Here is a 24,966-nt window from a genome sequence, read left to right as displayed (position 1 = left end):
ATTACGTGTAGATATACGCTTACATATCTAACACGACTATACAAAGAACAACTCATATCCATCCAACAAACCACTTACAAGCTTTTCAAGAGACTATACAAGCCTTGTTAGTTATACTGTTGAATAAACATGTAAAAAAAACTGTAAAAATAATCGTGCCGAGAAACCACAGTAAATAAACAGACGAAAGAGAGATGCAAAACAGATTGGATCTTTGCAGCAGAATTCTTGATTTTTTTATACTAACCCCACATCAAGTTTTACCAATCCAACCCTCTGGGAAATTATTGTAAGTTTTAGACCGAAATTGGAAACAGTTTTCAGCTTGACTTTTAGTCACTTGATCGGATTATTGTTGTTGTTTGCAGAGGGTTATGTGGAGTTGACTGAAGTTAAAAGTATAAATATGCAATTCCACGAGAGAGAAAGATTGTATTATTGCTTTCGGGGAGGAAATGTAGGAGGAAATTTCTCTATTTTTAGTTAGGTCCCCTTTTCCTCCTACAGTGGAGAAATACTTAACTTCCGCTCAAAGATTGTCCTCCCATCCGGACAAGAAAATGCAGTATAGGGGGGAACCAAGCACAAAGTATTAATGTAAAGTCGTCCTCCTCGTCGTCTGTCTCACAAGGACAAGACGGTAATACATTGGTAATAAATATCTTTGGAGACATTTGCAGTTTTGTTGTATGTACATATATGTTTTGATGAAAAAGTTTTGAGAAATTATTGAAAAGACGCGTGTACAATGTATCATGTGTGTATGGATGAATGAGAAAATTTTGTACATAGTAACATAGTCGATCTTACCTGCTTCCGAGTTATCAGTGCTATGTGCAGAGTTGGGTGGTTGACTCAAAGGGCCAGGAGTACCTCCTGGAGGGGGCGATCTCACATCGTCATTAGCAGTAAAGGACAAGGAGGATGAGGGTGGTCTCTGCAAATATAAAGAAAACATGGCATTTTTACAACTGCAGAAAAATAAGTCCTCTCTCATTCTCAAATGTGTCTTAAAGATATCCAAGAAAAGCCGATGGGACGATGCGAGACGTTTTTTCTACATTTCTTCTTTATACATATGTATATTCCTCGCCTATCTATCTATCTATACGCATACATATTCCATGTCCTTCCACATAGCCTAATGCCTCCATGCTTTCTTGACGTTCTCTCTCCTTCCAAGTTTTTCTCTCTCTATTTTTTTGGTGAAATGTGATGCGAGACATTTCGGGCTGTCTACTACTTTTCTTTACTCACGAAGACCAGGGAAGAGAGACGACGACGAGAAGAAGCGCTTCCATCCAAGTAAGGAAACAGTGAGAGTATGGGATTAGCGTCCCAAGAAGAACCCATAAATAGCATTAGAAAGACAGCAACATTTTCTCTCTCTCTCCGCCGCCATTCCTTCACGACGACAAACTACAGAAGAACCAAAATGATTTCCTTCGCTCCGTCATTTCTACTTAGAAACTATATCTGCCTTTTGCCCTTATCTTCATCTCGATTTGTGTGAAGCACAAAGTTCCAAGTTCTTTCAGTTTTCGGAAAATTCCTTTTCGAAAAAAGAGCCTGAGAAAACCGAGAAAGTTGACCTTGCAAACTCCAACATTTAGCCATACAGCTCCAGTCACCCCGTAGATATTCATTCATTTCTGACTGACTGAGCTGAGAGGGTGAAAGGGGGAAATATCTCATCGTCATCATATTACTCTCTCTCTCTCTAGCTCATTTTATATCAAACATGGGTGGGAAATGTAGCGAGGAGAAATTAGCTGTGACCGAGCCGGATGAATGGTTTCGCCTGATATTCCAAAAAAGCACATCTCATCATCACCATCACCATCATCTCTCTCTCTGCAAAATCAGGGGTCACATTGCCCCCTTAAGTATGACGCTGCAGTTGTGGAACAGCAGAATAATAAGGCGACACGTGACCAGATCAAACCAAACCACCAAACTTTTATTCACTGAAGAACACAGAATACCAACAACATCCAGCCAGACGTTTGCTTCGAAAGTGCAAATCGAATTTGAAGCACAGTCAGGACAGGAAGGGAGCGATAATCGAATGAGCTGAGACTGCTAGAAAATGCATGCTGTAAATATCTATTGTAAGTTAGTTACTGAAACACCACCACCGACTACCGAGTCGTCATTTAAGTGCTCACTCATTCTCCATCCAACTAAAGCGAGGAGAAAATAAGAGTAATGAAATCAAACTGCATTCTTTCCTGACCCATCCGAGCCGTCATACATGGTGAAAAACTGGCAAGATTCAAGAGGAATTAGCATCAAGTGTGAAAATCTATAATGCAATCCACTTGGAAAATCAGGAATTAAATAGTGACTTTTAATTTCCACTTTGTGCAGCACTGCATACCAACAACAGTAAGCAGCAGACTGCATACTGCATACACGTGGGTTTTATTTAGTATCAGAATCATCATCCGCCCATAAATTGGAGAATTATTAATTACTGTTCCATCGTACTAGTAGCATAGTGTCCCATTTCAGTCTAATGTGTACTTTGATGGCATGTTACTTTGTAATACCCAGTAATCAAACATATAGGGATTCCAGAATTACGTTTAATTCCGCCATCCCCATATACAGACTGACTATGTACGAGTAATAGTATACATATATTCTAGGCATAGTTTGTATTATTACGACCCCACTTCACTCCCTGCCATAAAATTGCTGTAATTCAAGCCGTGTTACGTAATTTGAGCGAGCGGGTCTCCTCTTGAGTAAGAGGTGGCTTAATTGGAGGTTTGATGGGAATGGTAATTGACTTGGTTGGGGAATCCGGTTAATTGGAGCTCAATCAGCTCATCACAACTTCACCAAGTAAGAGAAAATCTTTATTGCACATGACTCGGCGGCATACAGTCTGCTGGCCTTCCTTACGTAGTTATTTCATTTCATTCATACCACATTGCTCTCACAAATTAGAATATGCTTCATCGTAAGAATAATCTACATAATACGACGACTTCTTTGATTGTGCACTTGGAGTTTTCCAAGAAGAAGGATCAACTGGATTATTAAATATGTACACATTTCCTGTCCACACCTGTCCCTGCATTTTCCTTGTGTAAGTATTTCATAATATTACGTGGAAGTGCAAGCAAGCTCGCCTCGATTTTAGGTCTCCAACAATGTGTCGTCTTCCCTCTATGGTCCTCTTTAACCTTAGAAGGATGATAGTTTGATGGGGAATTTCAATTTCTTTCGCCCATAATAATTTGAGGGGACGTGACCAGACTAGAGTAACGAGAACACGGCCTTCTCCACCATCACCACCTCCATATTTGTATGCATTGAACAAGAGATGAGGAGAGGAGGAAGGGCAACTGAGCTTCATCCTTGGTCGACAAGACAATAGTTCTCTCTCCATGATGATGGTTTCCTCGTCTCCATTTAAATTTTAAATTCTTTACTTTACCACCTGGTTAAAATTGGGAGCACGGATTGAATCATTTTGAGAATTAATGAGAATTCTGAGTGAACTATGAGATGAGATTTGTTATTTCATTGGTTGTTACAGTGCAGTGGGCCAGAATTTTATTTTACTCTTGATATGATTTCTACACAAGTCTGCCAAATTTCTAGCTTGCCCTGTGACGACGATGACGACGACGACTGCGAGTGAGCCGTGGGGAGAACGAAGGATGAAGAAGAAGAAGGGAAATGCACATTAAAATAATCTAATGGATCACATTATCACTCATCATCATCCCCCACCCTCGTTTGCATGCATTGCATATGACATCATAAAATACAATAAAGCTCATTTGAGTCCCAGAAATTCCAAATTTGGAAATTTTGATAAATTTTAAACATCAAAATTTTATAAGTCGACAGCTAACTTTAGTTTTAACTAGTTAAAGTGAAAGTGAACACGACTTTGCACTCTGTTTCATCAGCGAGAAGAGTGTGCCGCAGCATTCGAAGAGCTATACAACAACCACGTATAACTACAGTCAGAGACGTAATCTAATGCAATTTAACACTAATCGCATAACACCCTTTAGTCATTCCTTCCTTCATTTTCTCTCCTTCTTCGGTCCGGGATAGGATTTTTGCCCGGGTACCGCCACGCCAAATGCGAGGAGGGTACACACACATCTCTCTTTGTACGTATGCTCTTTTCAAGTTGAGCCAGCATAATGAAATTCATTCGTTACTTACTATACTTTCAGCAACGTTGTTACGTACGTCACTTTCAGATCTGGTCATAAATCACGGGGACAAATTTAATTAGAAGGGGAGAAATCTGTAATGGAATCTCTAAACTCAAGGAAAATGAGAGAGAATCCACTGTGCACTATGATTCCGTCCGTCCGTCCATCCATCTCCAACGAACGAATCAAGGGATGAATTCATCCGTTCCGGTCAAGGAGTGGAGGGATCCATCTCTGTCACGGGGAGAAAAAGCTTCCGATGGCGGCTCCTTATCTTCCTGTGACCATTTCCTCCTTGGTCGAAACGGAAAGGGAAAGATAAGGGGCACAGTGGACCCAGCGCCGGGCGATGCAACATGATTGCTTGAAAATCCCCCCCAATGATACAGGAAATGTACAAGATATTCTGTAATGTCACCCTGAACAGAAATTTCAGACCATGTTACGGCCCAAATTTGTGAGGAATCTGACAAAAGGACGACAAACATGCAGGACAGCTATCCACCATTTTGGCCAAATTACGTATGTAGGAAACCAACGAGAATGACCACCTCCCAATAACATAACCATTCATCCAAGTGCGAATAGGTGACTCTTTGATACCACCATAACACAAGAAACAACAACTCCAAACTGTGGGCAGTAGTGGACCGGGCGGGAGCCTAATGCCCCATAAAAGCGTTATGCACTCTTTGGTGAATCCCCAAAAAGATCCAGGTCGTCGTCGCCGCTCAAGAGTTGTACGTAGTGGTCCTCCTGGTCGTAAAAAGCCGTAAAGTGTTTATTGACACTGGACTCACTTTTAAATTTGGCTTGGCCTAATGGGGATGAAGTGGAGGAGGATATGTTTGACAACTTAGCAAAAGAGCAGCAAACCAGTAATATTACAATAATACCAAAATCCCTTCCACAAGCTCATAAAAATTCCTCGAGGCAACGCGTGGAATTCCAAAATGCCCATCAAATTCTAATTCTTTCCTTTGTTGTTATGAACAAGAATATGAGATGAAATTGCACTCTTCTTTTTTCCTCTCTCTCACTTTCGGGTTTGTTATTGTGTTTCGTTTCCACTTTTTCTCGCCCTTTCTTATTTGAATCTCAAACATTTTGTCGAAATTCTTCAAAACTTGTCTACAATTCGAGAATGAGCGACCCCTCCTCCTCCTACTCATTCTCATAAAAACAACAACATTGCACATCTTCAGTCAGTTGACATTCCTTGGCCATCATTGACATGTACTTTGCTTGAACTGGAATGGGAAGCAGGAATGCATGTCCCGTTAGAATAATTGGAGGAATGTTGCTCCGCTCTTCTCCTCACATTAAGATTCCTGAATGTGTCCCGGATAAAGGAGGAGATAAGCTGGTTCTGTCGTAATCAACTGGTCTGCTAATCACGACCGACACTGCAGCCGTACCCAGCCAGCCACCCCACTACTCCTCGCAAACTCCGAATCCGGAGAGAATAAATAAAATAAATGAGCAGCCAGCATTATGTATCCATGTAGTCCGTATATGTGTACATAGTCGTCTCTATACTTTGTTCCCACACGAAGAGAGGAGATGATGACTTTCCGAACTACTAACAACCCTACACAACGCACAACAACAATTACATATTATTAGATCACTCAGCAGATCAGATGAGAAAATACGACATTCGGAAAGAATCGAAGTTCACGGTTCGATTGACAGACAAGAGAATGACTCATCTCAACAACTGCTTGGAATTAAAAAAATCAAAACCCATCTCAAAATATTCCAACTTTTTTGGAACACTGCCTCAAGTGCTAAATGCGGATGATGACTTTGGCCAATTAAGGGAGCCTCGTATTCGTTAACAGCACAGACATATTACCCAAAGCACCACGACTGTCTATGTGCATTCATATTACTTTATATCTCTCCTTAAACCTGTGCCAACTAATTAGCACATATGCACAGGTAGGCAAATATGCATATGGGAAAGTGCATATAGAGGAAAGTGGAAACTTTAAAGGATCAAATCTCAATCAATATTTTGACTACAAAGAGATGCAACCCTTGAAATGAAATTTATACGTCTGGATGTGGCTGGAGGCATCTATCCAATTAGTTATTTGGCTTTATACGCCATATTGCCACGAACAGCATATAAATACATGTACATTTGTAACTTTAACCCTTCTGTTCATCAAGTATTTTCAAATGCAATGGCTTCTTTGTTCTGTTATGTTCAATACTTCATAGAAATAAAATATTCCTTTTTTTACTGCATACTCATCGTTTCCACAAATTGCCCACAAAAATTCAAGTACTTTTGGTTTTAGTGTAATCTAATATTTCCCTGGTTGGATTCTTTTTATCAAATTGGTCAATTTATACTATACTTGCTACAAATTGCTTTTGTATTCCATCAGCTCTTTATAGTTTGGTGTCGGTAATGTGATCGAATCCTGGGTAATGAGAGGTGATCATGAGATGGATGATGACGACTGGATGTACGAGTAAAGGTGGTGCGTGAAACACGCCAACAACAACAAAATAAATGGATTAGGCATGGGCACCCATTCCTTTCAATAATAATGCAAGCTACACATGTACAAGATCGACTTTCATTTCCCCAGCAGCAGATGGTTTACCTATTTTACAAAATTATTTACGTGGAAGCGAGAATAAGTATTTTTTCAAGTTCACTTACGACATCAGGGGTGCTGGCGCCGTCAGTATGTGAAGCAGAGTCGAGTGACCTGTCCCCGTTCCCGGTGTGACCTAGGTCTGGTGACTTCCCTGCCGTTGACCCCGTTTCCCTCTCATCAATTACGAGGTCGATGGGCATCTTGCCCTATTTAATAAAAAATAAACAACATGAAATAAAAATAAGCTTCGAAATTAAAGATTTTACTGATTCTTCTTACCTTTAGACAAGAGATATACCGATGACAAAAGTTGTCACATAGTTCGTGCACCTAGAGGAAATAAAAACGAAATTTTATTGCACTATGAGTAAATATGTTACATAATATCATCAAAACACAATAAATGTCAGGCTCCTCAGGTCAGACAAAATGCATATGCTTTTCCATTCAATTCAAGAATAATTAACCATTAAACTGTTTGCATAAAGGATTCCAATCATCACAATGTATTGTATAATCTCATGAATGCAGCATCCGACGACGACGAAGGCCACCGCACACAAACACCCAGCAGCCACCTCTCCTTTAATTTATTCATTGCCTGCTTTTCTACCCCAAAAAGTAATCCTTTGTACAAACCGCAAGAGTAAAGTGTAGGAGAGAGCAATACTCTTTTTACTCCATTTTATGTCAACAGGATTAAAATCAAACTCTTTAAAGGATTGTGTGGTATTGGTTTGGTTGGGGCACGCATCGGGAACTTTTTTTTAATCCTGTGGCCAAACCCTTGTATTATCAGTTCAAAAGTAAGTAGGATGAGGTACGCGAGAGAGTACAAAGACCAGATTAAGTTTAATATTTAAAGTCGTGTTCCCACACCAGACCAACCGACCGGACCGACCCTACCACCAGTGTCACACATATGATAAACGCCACGTATATAATAAGTACCTATGCATGTGCATATGTAAGTTGGTGCATTAACCAGGAAGGAGTTTTAGATTTTAAAATTATAATCCGCAGAACGAGAGCAAAGGAAAAAAGATTAATTATAATTATTGGAGTGGTGTGTAGGACAGGATTTTATTTAATTGTGAGGGAGACGGGTGATTATGATTGAGATTACGAGGTGCGGAGAGAAATCTCATTATCCGCTTATACTTGAGCATAATATTTCTTTATTTAGGAGATGGACGGTTACATACGTGGAGACAGAGTTTGCTATTTTTTGCATTAGTGGACAGTTTGGGAGATTTCGAGTTATTGTCTCAGTCAACGTGTGGAGATTACCGGAATGACTTTTTGCCTTTGGAGCGAGCGTTGCCAGATTCCGTTGTTGGGGTCACATGGCCGTAAAATAGTAATTAAACAGGACAGGAAACGTCTTTTATTAGACGCGCGCGGTCACTCGCCCGAGTGAGGAGGAGGAGGCATGCTGCAGTTTGAGACGACATTGCATTAAGACCGGAGGGTGAAAGTAAGTATTAGAACAGTTTTCGGTGGTGATTAATCGTTTTAATCAAGACTCCGACACTGCCTTCTTTCCAGCCAGGATTACTTTACTCACTCGCAGCACACTACTTTCTTGTGACGTTCTGCAAAAAGCGTAGGAATGCATTTAATGAGTCAGTTTCTCATTATCTCTCCACTTTATTTGCCCAACCCTAAGCGAGAGAAACCAGGTGAAATGGACCGAGAAGAAGAAGACGACGACGAAGAACAGACGCAAGGCGAACCCAATTTGGCCAAGAATATGGAAGGATCTGGCATTTTCTACTCGTACCTTTTTCAAACCAAATTTTGAGAATCTTTACGAAAAAAAAGTTGTGGAATTCTCGATTCAAATCAGAATAGCTCTGCTCGTCGCTCGCCGTTGAACCATGGCATCATTCCATAAAAAGATGTGTCCATCCATCCCTTTCGAGGATGCAGGAAGAAAAGAAGACGCTGTACGTACGAGTCCTGAAGTTGAGCTGAGACTGACTAACCAGGAAAAGGAATGCAGTTGAGGAATGCGCAGGGTGACGTAAATCAATTCAATGTAATCTCCGGAATCGCTTTCTCCACCACTACTCGGTCGGGCAAGGAGAGAATGGGCCTGGGTTTGCGATGTGATACTACACGCTGCCACGAGTGGAAAATGAGATTTGGAGGAGAGGGAGGTTATTCTCAGTCCTCTTTTTAGTCGTCGTCTCCGCCACAGCTACGGGCGGAGGAGGGAGCAGAACAAGATATGCGTTCAAATATAATGGCGACCAAGAGGATATCACCCACCATACGACCAGGGGGCTCAACCAGAGATATAGTTTGCTCACTCTCTCCGCATAAATCCAATTCCATGTCACTCCATTTATTTGCATCCAATTCGAAACCAGAATTCTCTCTCTGGCCGGATAAATGCGTACTCCGCCGTTCGATACCTGAACTCAAAACTGAAAAGGGCATGGAACAAGTCCTTCCGGGCAGAGACATGGTTTCACGCATGCAGGATGGATATCACGGTACGAGTACTTTACACTCTTCGCCAAAATTCCCAACAGCAGCCTGAATGTGACAGGTCAAAGGGGACAAAAGTGCTTTGAAGTTTGAAGTCAAACCAAGTTCCAAAATACAAATGTTGGTTAAAGAATTGAACCGCTTTGACTTGACTGCACTACTCTGCATGCATGCATTCAATGGCTTTCTTCACTCTGGGGGTCCCTCACACTACGAATATTTTAAACTTTACAACTTTGCACACATTTTCCTACTTTTTTGGCACAACGAGACTTGAGCGTAATAACTAACTACTTGGTTTCGTCACCCAGTGTTTAAAGTGGTTCCGATATTATCTGAATGTTCCCTAGTTGTGCAACGTTACGTGCCACACCAGGCCGGGGTGGTAGGATTGTTTGTGGGTGGGTGGGAGCGGGATTTGTTTGGGTGGGAGGGGGTATTTATTTACTGGATTGGATTCAATCTCATTGCATTCGCTCCGTTGACTTTGGGGTCTGGTTGGGATCACCTCCTCTCCTACGCATTTTCCTCCCAACTGCTTACTTGTGCAGTTTAATCAAGTAATGAGGGCTTAATCGCTCATCAAATTTTATGCTCGAATTTAATTCCGATCCTTCTCCTCCATGCCGCCCCGAGCAAATTCCTTCATTTCCTTTCACTCCGCCATCCACGGAGGGTAAATATGTACGTTCGTACGTATGCACGTCCAATGCAAGCGAGTGTGGGAGGGATTTGATTCTAATGGGATAGAGCTGCATTCAATCCGAATATCCGATGTTATTATGCACATCCAATATTTCCACCCCACGACGAAATGCAGAATCCATTTTAACAAATTATTTTTCAAACTGTGTAAACTCCTTACCTTTTCTAATTCTAAGAGATGAAATCGTAAAACTTGGATTGCTTGTACCATCTGAAAATAGAAAAAGAAACACATTCTTAATATTTATTTTTTACGCATACATAAATAAATAATAATAAGTTTCATTAGAAAACTGCATCCATTTTTGTGCTGCATTATTAAATCGGGGTGATGATACTCGAACTGCGAAGATGAGTTATGAACTGCGGATAAGACGGTGTCACTCGGAGAATAAATCAATCTTCTCGGTTAAAATTAATGTTGATTTATGACCCAAGGTCACCCGTCCATCAATTCAATCGTCCAGTCCATCTCATTCCTGGCTGGATATTATTATTATTGCAGAGGTTACATCATAGTCACACATTCATGCATGAAATTAAATATTGGCAATGGACAAACATTCAGCAGCCTGAATGAGTTTGTGTATTCAAACTTTTTTGGCTTGGTTCAGTTTGGATAACTGCTTCTGCTGCAAGTCCATGGTTTGGCTGGCTTCGCTACTGTTCATCATTGTGACTGACGAGTGTGTGTCCACCCAGCAAATATTTATTTATCACAGATTAACTCGGTTGGATTACAACTTCATCCTAGGGAAACATTTCATGTGAACTGATACCAGCAGAGTGACATGACATGAATGACATGGAATGGATGAATCAAATAAAAATAAGTGGTTCACTGGTTTGAGATAACCTCATGCAAGCAGCAAAACGACGACAAGGAGACAGATATAAAGGTCCAATTTAGAGTACAATATAAGGGCAATACTCCAGGTGTACAATGTACATGTGCACATAATATGCAAGAGAGGCTGGACAGTTATTTATAAAATTACCACTGACTGTATACACAGTTTTGTAGTGTAAACGACTTGTGCCAAACACTAGATCCATAATTTTAAGCATATTAATAAGGAAATTAGATGATGTAGTGCGACCAACATTTAAAACAATTCTCAAGTTCATTTAGATACCCACCATGAATATTTTGGATGGGTGGGTGCTGAAGTTACTGTAGTGTTGAAATAAAATATTTGTAAGTGAGGTGATGTGATGCAATGTCTACATTCTACTATCCACAAATATATTTATATGTATGTACATCCAAATAATATCTATCCAACCACTTGATCTGGTTGGTGGCGATTGCCTTGAATGGTTTTGGTTGTTTGGTGCATCTCCTCTCATCTCGTTATTTATTATGTGCGACGACTCAAACTCAAGAGTCAACATTTTTGATTGAATTGAGCATTGTCCTCAACCATTATAAAACTCCTCGAGTCAACAACTGCATATAACCACTGATCCAACCAACCTAACAGACTGACCATTTTCTATCCAGTTTGGCTTGGCAGGAGGTCTGAAGCATTCACGAATTTTTTCATCACATCATATTCCAGCGGACTTGCCACAATTTGATTTCATGCCTGGACTTGAGTGTATAATTATAGAATACGTGTATTTATATGTATGTTGGAATTTGAATAATTTTACCAAAAACTAAGGAATTTTGTCCACTTGAACATTTATGCGAAATTGAGAGTGAAGTGAGTGGACAGTGGAGCTCTGGACGGGTGATTAGAGTTGGACATTGAACAACTTGTTTTTATTGCGTTCATTTCATTTACACATGTCCATCCAGCACACGACGACAACGACGACGACGACCATCACATCACATCAATAAAGTTGATCCCAGAACAAACATTGATATCATGGATGATGATTATGATGATGACGATGACACACATGACACTTGTGGGTCAGTCGATCTACCAACCAACCAAATGTGCCCCCAACTTTATTAAACCCACATAAATAATTTACTCTTACATACACTAGTAGATGTAATATGCATATTATGTACATGAAGTTTTGTATCTTCAGAAATTTCTTTCTTTTTGACAAAGAAATCAACAATACATTATACAAGTTTCTACGTACATCCAGACTACAGAGCTAGACACCAGAGAATAAGAACCGGTCTGTCGGTTAGTTTGGTGTGTGTATATGTAAGTCATGACTTCTTGATTGATGGTAGATACATAGATAGCTCATCTTCTTGGTTTCCATTTCCATTGTCATTGTATCCATCCTTACAACCCAGCAACATGATGACGATGACATGGTGACATGGACCGAATCTCTCGGAAAAATCTCGCAGTTAACAAGTCACAATTCTACATAAATCTGTGATCCAATCTTACTCGTACGTAAGAAAACGAAGCAACTACAGCAGAGTTTTCTTCTTCTGATTACGTCAAATGTGATGAGTATGAGATTGTTATCAAAAGCAACACAATTTTCTTCAAAAATATATAAGCCTACAAATTATACCGAAAAATAATCATTTCCACTGGCCAATCCAAAGATGAGAATATGAGTAAAAATGGCTGGTTTTGATTTAATGACATGTTATTCTCATCGTCTCAACCACATCATCATCATCATTTTATTACGTGATTTAAGAGAATGGCCAATAATCGGGTCCAGTTCAGTAATTGGATGCATCATCCATGTTATTAAATAGGCCGTGTGGTGGTTTGGTTGGAGGTGGGCATAGTGCACACGATTCTACCAAGAAATTCGAATCTACTATGATCCTCCTGCTCAACCATGTCATTATCCGTTCCTCTCTAGAATTCGATGAAAAATAATACACACGAGATTTTCAAATGCCTCTTCGTCCTTTTACTCTTACATCTTATTTTATCCGAATTTTTACATAATGTCGCAGCCTTGGTTTAAAAAAAACCTAAAGTGCAGACTTCATTTAGCCCGAGTCAGGGTCATATATGCCTCTGATTTTTTGTTACCTGCTACAAATTTTTAGAAATTTACTTCACATTCGTAGTCTTGAAATGCACCTACCCCATCATGCCAAAGGCCTATTTCCTATTTATCCCACTACTTACATATGACCACACCGGTCAACCACTGGACTGGTCATGCCCATCTTCAAACTCGTCCAAGGTCTTGGAGAGATACGCAATTTAAGACTAAGTTGGTCAAAATCGGTTAAGTGGATCGTCCGCTAGCGTGTTACGGAAGGACAGACAAACACGACGATCTCATAAGCCCTGACTCTGGTTAAAAAGTCAAAATGTGTGTTTTTATGTATTTTCGTGGATGTAATCCCATTATACAAGAAAGCAATAATGGGCGACTAGAGACGGAGCCGAATAATAAAGGATTACTTTTCCTTCGAGATGCGATACTACATACACGACTGACTGACTACACATTGTTGTTGGTCTCAGACAGGAGAAGGTAATAATAATATGTACATAAAGGAAATAAAACGAAATGAAATAAAAATAAATGAGACGACCGATCGAACATAACATGATCCTCTCTGAGTGGAACCAACCAAACATTTGTGAATCCATTCACTCGTTTGTTTTCTACATTGTATTCCAATATATACCGAGAGTGAGAGAGAGATCAAATCAATGTGGAACTTCAATTCATCGTATTGGAACATTGGAACATTCATAAATTGCTAAACTAAATTTCATGTAACATGTTCACATGTTGTATCGTTTACACAAAATTTACAAAAAAATACAAAATCTAATGTCATGAAAAAGATAACTCCAGTTAGAACTGCATGCCTAATAGCAACCCAAGATAACCACGAGTTATTCGCACCCCCAAAATTTTTTGTGGCTTTTATACTTTCTACAAAATAGGGCGTAGTCCAACGATCCTGATATAAGGTACAAAACTCTTTGGAAATCCGACACTCACCACAACTGCTCATCTCCAGTTACCAACAAGGACTCGGAGTAAATGACGAAGAAGAGATGATTCCTTTGAAAAAGTGGCAGGACAACAAAGTCTCTCTCTCCATTAAAATTTTAGAATCAAAAGCTACAGCAGACGAAGAGAGTTTTATAAAAAGGAACAAGACGACCAAGGAACATGACGAGTAGTGGGTGATGTTATCTGAGGGGAAAAAAATTCCTCTCCACATTTAAATTCCTTTCGAGCAGCTACAAGTGGGATGGGATGATGAGGTAGGTCACTGTAGGGTACACGTCCAAATACGCTTTTAAATGCGTACAACGTATAACATCCATGGGCAAACAAGATGAACTTTTTATTTTATTTTGCTTTATCTCCTGTTACGTTAATCCTTTCTTTACAAGAGCCAAGTAGGAAAGGAATGCAACATGGTTTTGGTTGGAGTTACCCACCACATTTTTAAACAGCAAAAAATAGCTTGTGCATTTTCATGATGAAACTTATCAGGATTCAATCACAATTTTTAAATAATACAATAACTTTATTATACACACATATAAATACTTACCAGTGAATCTACTTCAGGGTCTGCGATGTAGTAGGGTTTCTCCTGACGTATCTGAAACATATTTAACAACTTTTTTAAAATACTTGATAATAATAGTTTGAATTGCGTGTATGATTCATCTCAGGTGGGCGGGTTATGCTAAATCACCTGCTTTTACACATACTAAGAAGATCCATTTCCAGAGATGAAACCACTTACTCTTGAGCATGAGAACGACTTTATTATTATCATATTCAATTGGTATAATATTGTGTATCGATATCAATCAATATACCACAGACTGCGAGACAGACATTGTGTCGGTATTCCTGTGCTGATACAGAGTACGAAAAAATACACAATACGTCGTCGCAATGCTTGCATTATTCATCTCATCTCCGTTTCATACCAGGTATCCAATTTTTTATCCAGATTGAAAGTGTGGACATGTGTCTCTCTTTTCTACGAGTGAGTGATCATTTGCCTCCTGCTGACAATTTCTACTTGAAAATCATGAACCATCATGATCGTCCTCGTCGTCAATTTCTTATTTCCATTGAAAAGCAACAGTACATTATTCGCAAACTTACAAAAAAATAACTTTTTTTCAATCAGTACCGATAGTGCTTGGTGCTTGGTGAGTACACACCCCCACGTTGAAATGAAATGAGCAGAAGCAAGGAAATAAAATATTTTTTTTATACATTATTGAATGCGTACTAACCACCAGCAACCTTACCAAGTACTGGAAATCTTTTTGTGGTTGGCTATTCATACATATTGTGTTGTGCTTTAAAGGAGTGGCACTTGGTTTGGTTGGCTGGTTATCAGGTCGGGATCGAGGATCAATGTCGATGATGGAACAGAGAACACCCTGCAGTGAGCCAAAGTATCTCTGCTGCTCCTCCGAGATGAACACATTGTTATCTTGTTCTCTCTCTACACAAGCAAAGCAAAATCAATAAGTGATCCATCCACGAAGAAAGAAATTCTTCAAAATGGACAAAAACGATTCCTCCTTGGAAATAAATGTATATTTTGTAAGTATAAAATGTCTATGAGGAAATTCTTCTGAGAAAGGTTGTTCCTCATACAAGTATATTTTCCATTTCGCCGAGTTGAGACCTCACAACAGCCAACTTGGACATAATGGACGGGGCAAAGAAGGAGGACGATGACAATAAGGCACCACTCCCAGTAGGGGGTAATACTACTGGTGACTCTTAAACTATAAAGTTAAGACTCATTATTATTACTATTATTAATATTAATATTACTTAGAAAATTGTAAAGTACTGTAAAAATATTTAATCCGCTTATGTGTACCATTGCTTATACGGAGCCCCGGGGGACCATTCTTTGACGACTAAGGCATTCATACATGTGCATACGGAACGGAAAGTAACATCGCAGCTCGGGACTGGTTTCTTGGTTAATTAGACAGCCGCACCCTTCACAAAATGAGGATAACTTAGCACAAAAAGTCGATCGGCTCTTTACTGTGCCTTACTTGATCTGCAGGCGACCATTTATTTTTTAACTCATTAAACTTGTAACCAGTTGTTGTAGGTTGGCAAAATATGCAAACCACTCGACGCTCGTTGCATCGCCCCAAACAAATTGCTATTGATGATATCGATCGATTGCTACAATTTTCTTTTCTGACTTTGATTCCTCTTTGAAGACATGACATAAATCAAGCTCGAGTATTTTACGACATTTTATTTTCCTCCCAGACTTGTAAGGCAATAAGCAGGTAAAAGTATGTAGTATCTCTTGGTAGGCATCCCTCATCTCACCATATTACGTCTTGGGTATACAATATGGGCTGTAATTTCTCTCTGACCTCACTTCACTCTCTCTCTCCTTAACAAAAAAAGAGCCAGGAACAACCAAAGAGATTCTGGGTCTTTCTTTCCTCTCCATTGGTCGAACGACTCCATTGTAGGTGATTGTTGTAAATATAAAATATATTATGCTGGTTGGGAGTACGTATTTAGTATGGACGAAGAGGAGTGGGTCGGCGGTGGTCGGATCGAGAGTGTCCCTTGAGGGTCTCGAAACGTCCATCATTCCATCTGCTCTCTCTCTCTCTCGCACTCTTTCTCTCTAACCAAACCAAGCTTTTAAGCGAACCATTATTTTTCATCCTTTTCATAAACGAGCATTTGCCTGCCTTTACTTCACTTACTTTGGACACTTTTTTTTGCAAAAACTGACAACCTCGACTCCAAGAAGACTCGTTGTTGTTACTCAGTCAGTCCTCCTTCTACCCTTTTGTGTAATAAGCACTTATGCAAATCTTTTATCTTTTATTTTACTGCGCGGCCATAACCCAAAGTAAAAGTGAAATTCAACAAGTGAAATGACGAGTAGGACGACATTCCAGGAAGGATGAGGCGAGAGTAGTTGAAGAAGAAGTGTGCCTGGTCTGGAGTTTGTAGATAAGTAAAAGGGGAAGGTTATGCTCGGTCGTAAAATAAAATGAAAAAGAACAAATTTGCTTCACATTTCTTCCCTCATCACTCTGAAAACATTCCATTTGCACGGAATCCTTGTTTTGTGTGCAAGTTTCTGTTTAAAACTGCAAAGTTGTTGGCACATGATGATGATGGTATATGAATAGTAGTGGCGTCTGCCTTTTCCCGTCAATTATTTCCTCATTTAGTTTTCTTGTGCAAAAACAAGTTAAATTTTGCCAATCGGTTAAGGTTGAGAGCAAGCACTTGGTAATATAGTATTATGTATTATATATGCACACATATATCTCATTAGCACTCACGTTCATACCTCTTTAGCTCTATGGACATATATTATCTAACTCATTCCTTAAGTAAACGTGCAGACATTCAGAAAACTTGGGTTAGTTCCCTCACACAAGTCATTCAAGGCCGTCAGCATCGCAATTAACTTGTCTTTTTCTTTTCCTACACTACTTTTCGCAAATGGATTTGCACTGACAAACTCCAGGCCACCAGATTTAGTCAAGTAAATGTTCATATGTATGCTCACTGAGTTTTGATGCGTTCTAGATTACAAGTGGTGTTTAAATCCAAAGAATTTAGCAAATTATTGTAATTCCGAGTTAGTGAGGAACAATGGGTTTAAGTGTCCAACCTGCCAATTTCAACCCATATAATAATGAAGAGGATCTGATTTTGTAGTTAAAAAATGCACACACACACACCACACACACAATTGCATTCATTCATCCACATCTTTCCGAGCTCAGGCTACTGCGAGAGATAAGCCTCCTCGTAAAATTCATATTAAGCTTGCATATGTATTCTGCTGGCTACACACTCATTTTCTGGTGTAAGTTAACGACGTGTTATAAAGTTGTGAGTGTTTTTATCGCAAATCGAGACATCTCATCACTACTACATGCATACCCAAGACCCATAATAATAAAATGTTCCCATCATAAAATAAAACACCACTTTACTGACTCGACTCCATGTATTCATTAAGCATTTATAAAAATAAATGGATACCAATTGTATTTTTGGAAAAAATAGCAAATTTATTATAGCTTTTAATTTAAAAGGTATTTATTTTCTGCAGTCGTAAACTTTGATGATAACCATCTTCGAAATAAATAAGTGCACCAACCAAGACCAGACTGACATGTGCATAGGTGTGCTCAGCGAAAGAATGCGTACACGTACTTCTTTCTCGCGTCTTTTTATTATTGCAACTACAAATTAGAAAATTGCTGACATGAGATGACAATCAGAAAAAAATTCGCACATAAACTTCCTGTCATCAATCACCATCTGACCAGCCCCATTTATGTCACTACTATAGAGTAATTTGTCCCTATTACGGAATAAATTAGGGTTTACATCAGAAATACATTTGCCTGCCAATTTGTCAAGAAGTGAAGAAGTGGTAGCTGAGCGAGAGGTGGGCATTAAATAAGAAACAGCCAACATAACAGGCGAACAATGTATGGATCGAGTAAGTAATATGAAAAGGACTGGTTATTTAAGACTCGACTTTGATGAGGAGTGGTGGACAAGGAGTGGACATGACAGCGTCCATTATCTCGATATCACTTTATAATAGAAGCACACACACCACACACCACCCCAATAATAATAAACTCTGAGTAAGCAATAAGAAACGTAATAATATCCACGTAATACTGGACACACATTAGTTGGGCATTATCTCTGAGCAAATACAGGAGTAAGCAAATATTTAGTGTGAACTCATTGCAACTGAAACTGTGCCTAAATATCTGATCCGTATGTGCATGCATTACATATGTGCATGCAAGTTTGTTCAGTAAGCAGAACCCAAAAAAATGTCCAGCTGCAGACTACGGCTTTTTATGTGGTGTGAAATCTACCCTGATTTTCTCAAGTTTTGCCAAAAAACTTTAATTTGCCTTAATCAGTCAATCTTAAAAATACATTCATGATGATTTTTCAGTTAAAAAAAGAGGTCTTGACTCAGGTTTGGCGCAGAAAAGAGCGAGGTGCTGGAATGTGACGGCGATATGATGATGATGGAAGATATGATGATGTGAATCCTCAGCAGTATCAAGTTAGATAGTTGCCTGAACGTATGTACATGCATCCGAAGTAAGTCTAAACCTTAAACGGGAGCATGTGGCGGACAGACGGCCAAAGTCGAGTTATGCCACATTACGTTAAATTATTATGCCCACGTCGTACGTATGCATGTAACAAATGTAGTAGTACAAAATGTAATGTTACAAAAACGACTGACAGGAACTATGGAATCCTCTCTCACATTGATGCATCCTCCTCCAAAATTTCTTTGCAAATTACTTTCCGCCTCTAACCCTCCAGCAGCAGTCAAGTCATCCCAAATTCTCATTTCCACAACTTGTATTAACGAAACATGTAACCTTTTTGCCTTAAAAAAGTTTTCCTCTCTACCTCCTCCGACATGTTCCTCCGTTCCGTCCTCCATTTTCCCATAAACATTTTGGTTAAGGGCGAAGTTTGCGTAAAGATATTGAGGATTAAGAGTAAGTGATTGGATGTTAGCGAGAGATAAGTCGAGTGTGTGTGGTTGAATGTATGCGCGTCTGAATATTCGAAAGAATTGATAGACCCACCACAGCCCCACAGACAAAGAGCTCATTCAATTGTCCTTCAATTCAAAAATCTCTCTCTCTCTCTTGATACTGCGCTGATGTATAAATACTTGCCTTCTCCTCTTCAAAGAACTCAATTGTATCTTCACTTTGGTCTGCAAGAGTTGAGTTGCACTTTATGTAAAGGAGGAGGAAGCACAAGAGCAGTAGCAGTTACAAAGATTATAACAAGTAAAATAACAACAACAAAAATAGTTTCAAATTAATGTGGAGCACATGCACCATCATCATCAGTCAGTCAGAGGAGAAAACATGGTCAAGCATAACCGGAGCATAATAATGAATAAACGAATCAAATGATATGCCAGGGCAGCTTTAACGCTTTAATTCCACACCTTGTTCCTTCCCATTGCGAACAGGGACAATGGCATGCCTGAGACCCTATGCAATAGGTTATGCATAACAACATGCAGGCAGTGAGAGGATGGTGGTGGTGGTGGGGATGAGAAGGTATAAGCAAAATGCAAACAGAAGAATGAACAATGAGGAACCAAGAGATGCACACAATGGATTGCTGGCTACAATGCTTGATTATTTATTCAAAACTGTGTCCTGTGTGCAATCAATCAAAAGACTCAAAAGTTCGAGGAGGGTGCATCATGTTTTGTACGTAGTGTAGTAGTATTATATCAGAGTGGTGGTTTTTTGATGAATGAATTCATGCTTGTGTAATACATAACTTCAACTCAACTCTCTGGGACAAATTCACAACCTTCCTTATTGTGAATGTCCAACCGACCGAAAACAACCAAACCAAAAACCAGTCAGTCAGAAACTTTACGTGAAAGTTTCTGAGCAACCAAAGGCTAGAGAAAGAGAGCATTTAAAAACAGGATTTTGTATCCATTTCATTAATGAAATCAAATATATAATAATAAAGGTCCGCTTGAGTTAGGGAAAGGCCCTTTTGCTTGCTTTGCTCCATTAATGCAATCCCACTCCAGCAGCCATACAATTATTAGCCATTATATAATGTCCCCACCACTCACACCATGCACCCGAACCTACCATTTGCTCCTGGCTGGACTCACTACTAGGACTACTACAACTCACTCAAATAATGATATCCAAGCCTCCAAATGCATACATACCTGGATCGATCTCCCTTTTTACTTTGCTACTAAATACGTAAATACATACTGCTTCTGGATAAATGTTTTCACCGTGGAGACAAACTCTCTGGGAGCGTTTTGCTTGATTTTAGTTTGCCGTTTCTCTGCCCTTCCCTTGCTCACTCTGTCTTTCATCACAATTCAGAACATAATCGTAGAGTAATGTAATGTAGTAATAATAATGGTTCATTCCTCCTCCTTTGCCAAATAAATACCTTTCCCTCCTCGTCTCCTCACGTATGTGTGCGTATAGATTATTATTACCCTGATCGCCCAGCGGTTAGGACTTTGCGTGTTAAAAGGGTTAATTGGATCTAGTCCCCACCCAGTTTAAATTCGGAATTTGTTCTCTATTCACTGGGCCTGCTCTTTTTGCCAACCAACCGACTTTACACGTACATAATGCCCTATACTCGCCTATACATACATAAACTTTATTTATGTCCGTACGAATATACGAAATATATATACGGACCCTTTTCCTCGGTTCTTTCTCTCACTCTTTCAGTAGTATGCATGCACTCAACCATTCTCCCATTGTGAGTTTGTTCCAGGATTCATCAACAGAATACAACACTACAAAATTACAATCAGTCTCTCTCTCTCTCCGGCTCTGCTACACACTCATCAAGAGATTCACTCAAACCTCAGCAAGAGCAGAGACCAAGCCCAAAAACTAAACTCCATTTATTTCCATCCAATTGAAAGGAATAAAATGAAATTGGCACAAAGGCCGAGTTCTGTTCTCTCGTTGAAATCAAATATCAGGGAGAGAAATGGAATGAATAGTTTGTTCCCGGCCCAAAAAGTTGCTTGCTATATGGACACATAGAAGAAATAGCTGGTAAAACAAAATGAGCATGGAAAAGAGCATCTCTCTCACTTTACGCACTCACTCACACCACCAACAACAAACTATTTAATTCAACCACTGGATGCAAAAATGTTTTGAAATTTCAGACACAATCAAGCCTCAACCTAAAAAATTGACAGATGGGCTACTCATTAAAACCTTCCTTTATTTCTGTGGACCCCCCAAGAACCGAGTACGACACCAAACCATATACCGTACATGTTCCTCCTATGAATAGCTCTTTCTTTTCAAAAAGAGTCTTGACTTCCCTTGTGTGTGGTATAATAATATGGCAGCGCAGAAGTGGTATATGCATGTTCACATGTAAAAGAAGACTTGGTGTGGTCACTCAACTCTTCTTCTCCACAACTATTAATACTATTAATACCATCCAGTAAAGTAACTTGACTAATCTGCAGAGGAACAAGTGAATGGCTGAAGAGTGATGCTTCTTCTTGCGAGCTGGCCCTTCACTACTTGTCATGTGTCAATCATCAAAGAAAAGAAACGACTTCACGGTTTAGTTTCGTGGTGTGGTTCGTACTGCTGGGTGGTAGGAGTCATATCTTGTACAACGCTGTTCATTTTGGGCCAATTTAGCAAATCTTGGTCATTTTTTTTATATCAGCAGCTTTGAAATTAATTGGCATACCTATGCATGCATGACTTTTAAAATGCATGCATGTAACTGTGCTTGGTGGATGAAATGATTTTCTGACAGCAGATGTCGATTTGATTTCCATAAAATTTTCTTGAAAAATAAAAGCTTGTATATGAAAAGCTTTTCATTTTCTGCAGACCTCGCCCAAATGGTCAAAATGTTGCATTCATCATGATGCACGTACATATACTTATTATCCTTGGTCTTCTCTTCTCGGAAGCTTTTTGGTACATATTATATCCCTCCACCCAATAACCCAACAAGGGAGTCTTTTGACTGCTGCTGGTACTCTTTTGAGATAAATTGTGAATTTCAACAACGACCAAGTCCAAATATCGTCTTTGTGTTGGTTGGAAAATATGTTGAACACCCGTCCGCCGATAAACGGTCCCTTCATTCAGCAACCATCCGTCACAGTCAGAGAGTCACTCACTCACAGAACAGTCACATTCAGAGGTCTCGAGGGATGCCTCATGGAAATGACAAAATATCCCGACAGCAGTTTTCAAAAGGAATGAATACGTGTTAATTTTAGGACATCCATGTCTCTCTTTCCGGAATACTAACGCCAATACACGGGAATCCCAACGTACATAAATATGTGTGTATTGCATCTTCTCATCCCGTCGTCGTTTATGGACTTTCCCCCCAAAGAGAAATCCTATGCATTGTTACGCTATTGCATCTCTTCTGCTTCGTCTTCTCAGCACACCAACAATGTTTAAGTCGTCTCGATCGAGTTAGAAAAGAGCCAAAACTAACCTAAACTTGTCTGTCTGCAAATGACATTTTGTACACATTCACCCATCAGCACAACATTTCCAGGAGGAGATGAAACCAACCCACATGTCCCAAACTCAAATATTTATCCCCTTTTTCTTTTTCTTACCGAGTGCCAAATGTCTGAAAGACGTTAAATTCCCCTGTTGTAAACCAAAATCCCTCCAATTAAGAAGTTAACACGATGAGAATAATGCTCTCCTGCTCTGACGAGCTTTAAATTTTGGACAACGATCCACATCAACCCTGAAAATTGAGACCGCAAAACGTACGTCTCTCTCTCTCGCCAGCATTTTGGTCTTGTTTTGTATTCAAGTAATTCGAACCGGAGAGTATCGAATGGTTTTGGTTGGTTGGTTGAGCTCTTATACGTATAGTGATAGTACGTACATAGTGAGTGGTGACTATGCAAATGAGGAACGTGGTTTGTGATGAGGATGATGAGTCTCGTAAATCTGGAGGGGGCAATAAATCAAGGGACGACGCTTGTCGGATGTCCGTTCTCCAACTCGGTTCATCGACTACAACTCGACTTTCCTCCATGTATGATTTCTGACTGACTTTGTAATTATAATTTAGAGGAATTGGTCAAAGAGGGGGATAAGAAAAAGCCCCTCGCGCACATTATAATAATTTGGGGAAAACAGGCAAACTTTGTCCCAGCGATACCATCAAACCAAAAACTATTGAGATTTTCTCTCTGCCTTTTCGTGGCAGACATGATTGCGCTGAATTTCCTCCTCTTTAACCCATGCACCGACGAGAGAAGAGCTGATGAATAAGTACGTACTATGTAAGTACTACGTACGTACGTACGTACATAAAAAGAGACGAATAATAAGAGATAGAAATATGGATGGAGTGCAGCCAAGAGTTGTTTCTCTTTTTTTATGATTATAATATTAGTTAGGAGCAGTAGTATGCCTGGTTTTGTTGGCTGATCTGATGAAGCTGAAAGGAATTCCATCGCATGGCAAAAGCGATATCACCTCCAGCCATATTATTTACAATGAACAAAACAACACATACAACCAACAGCCAATCCAGCCGCTTTTATTATTATTACGGCATGGATGGATGGAGCAATAATCAAAAGGCTGCTGGTGGTTACAACAGTTTACATTACCACAAGGCTTCATAATCCATATAATATGCGTCAAGTTCAAGATGAATCATTGAATTTTATTCGATAATGGAACAGCATATCGAGCTTTGTGATGTATGTAAAAATGGAAAAATGCTCGAACATGTTGTGAGCTATGATGTCCATGTCTTTATATATTTTTAACGCTGCTGCTCTACTGCTGGACGGAGTTAATTGGAAAAGGTGGACGCTGATGGAATAGACCATTAATTAATTGCACTGGGATGCACGTATTAATTAGTCTGGTGAGTATAGGTCACCATTATCGTTGTCGTATGCATGTACTCGTATCATCGATATGTATGGAGTTGAACGTGAAAAAATGATGCAGCTGTCTTGTCTTTCATTATTTGTGCCTCGTCTCGTGCTTTTTCCATTGTGCAATTTCTTTGCAAATTGCTACTTGTAGGCAGGACATGAACCGAGCACCAAGCAAAGTTTATTATTTTCTTGTTCTTTACCTTCGGATAGGATGACACGCAATGGAAAGCATTCTCGACCACACCACTAAGTCAACATAAATAATTGGCAAATATCTTTCACCAGGTGTCTTGTATCGGGGTTGAGCAGAATTTGAATTTAGTGTTATTAGGTTCATCCTGAATCCAATTGAGGAGAAACGAAAAACGCTTATATAAAAATTGTTAGTCAAGTTACAATCACATTCCGGGAATTGCTAGCACGAGCGAACACTTTTTTAAAAGAAAAATGTCATTATTTTCCGGCATTGTCAACTCTTTTGTATCTCGCTTAAATCCTGTCTGTGGCTGGTTACATTACATTTGTTGAATTACACCACATTTAGTTTTCAAAAAAGGTAAGA

The 24,966-nt window shown here is 39.5% G+C and overlaps 1 protein-coding gene across 6 annotated transcripts in view; it reads right to left on the bottom strand.

Moving 5' to 3' along the window:
* Nucleotides 1–24,966, bottom strand: part of LOC110842775 (homeobox protein homothorax) — a 60,449-nt gene that overhangs the window by 21,187 nt on the left and 14,296 nt on the right. For 5 of the 6 annotated variants that reach the window (XM_035847233.1, XM_035847234.1, XM_035847235.1 and 2 more), the window contains 5 exons: nucleotides 14,484–14,552; nucleotides 10,167–10,217; nucleotides 7,085–7,135; nucleotides 6,868–7,011; nucleotides 811–937 (listed from right to left, as the gene is read on the bottom strand). In XM_035847233.1, the coding sequence (XP_035703126.1) occupies nucleotides 811–937; nucleotides 6,868–7,011; nucleotides 7,085–7,135; nucleotides 10,167–10,217; nucleotides 14,484–14,552 (442 nt within the window). The remainder of the gene's footprint in view (nucleotides 1–810; nucleotides 938–6,867; nucleotides 7,012–7,084; nucleotides 7,136–10,166; nucleotides 10,218–14,483; nucleotides 14,553–24,966) is intronic. The other variant, XM_035847231.1, reaches the window with a different exon arrangement.

This window comes from Folsomia candida, unplaced genomic scaffold (assembly GCF_002217175.1).
Source record: "Folsomia candida strain VU population unplaced genomic scaffold, ASM221717v1 Fcan01_Sc002, whole genome shotgun sequence".
Classification (NCBI taxonomy): domain Eukaryota; kingdom Metazoa; phylum Arthropoda; class Collembola; order Entomobryomorpha; family Isotomidae; genus Folsomia; species Folsomia candida.
This window is presented reverse-complemented; position numbering and strand designations above follow the sequence as displayed.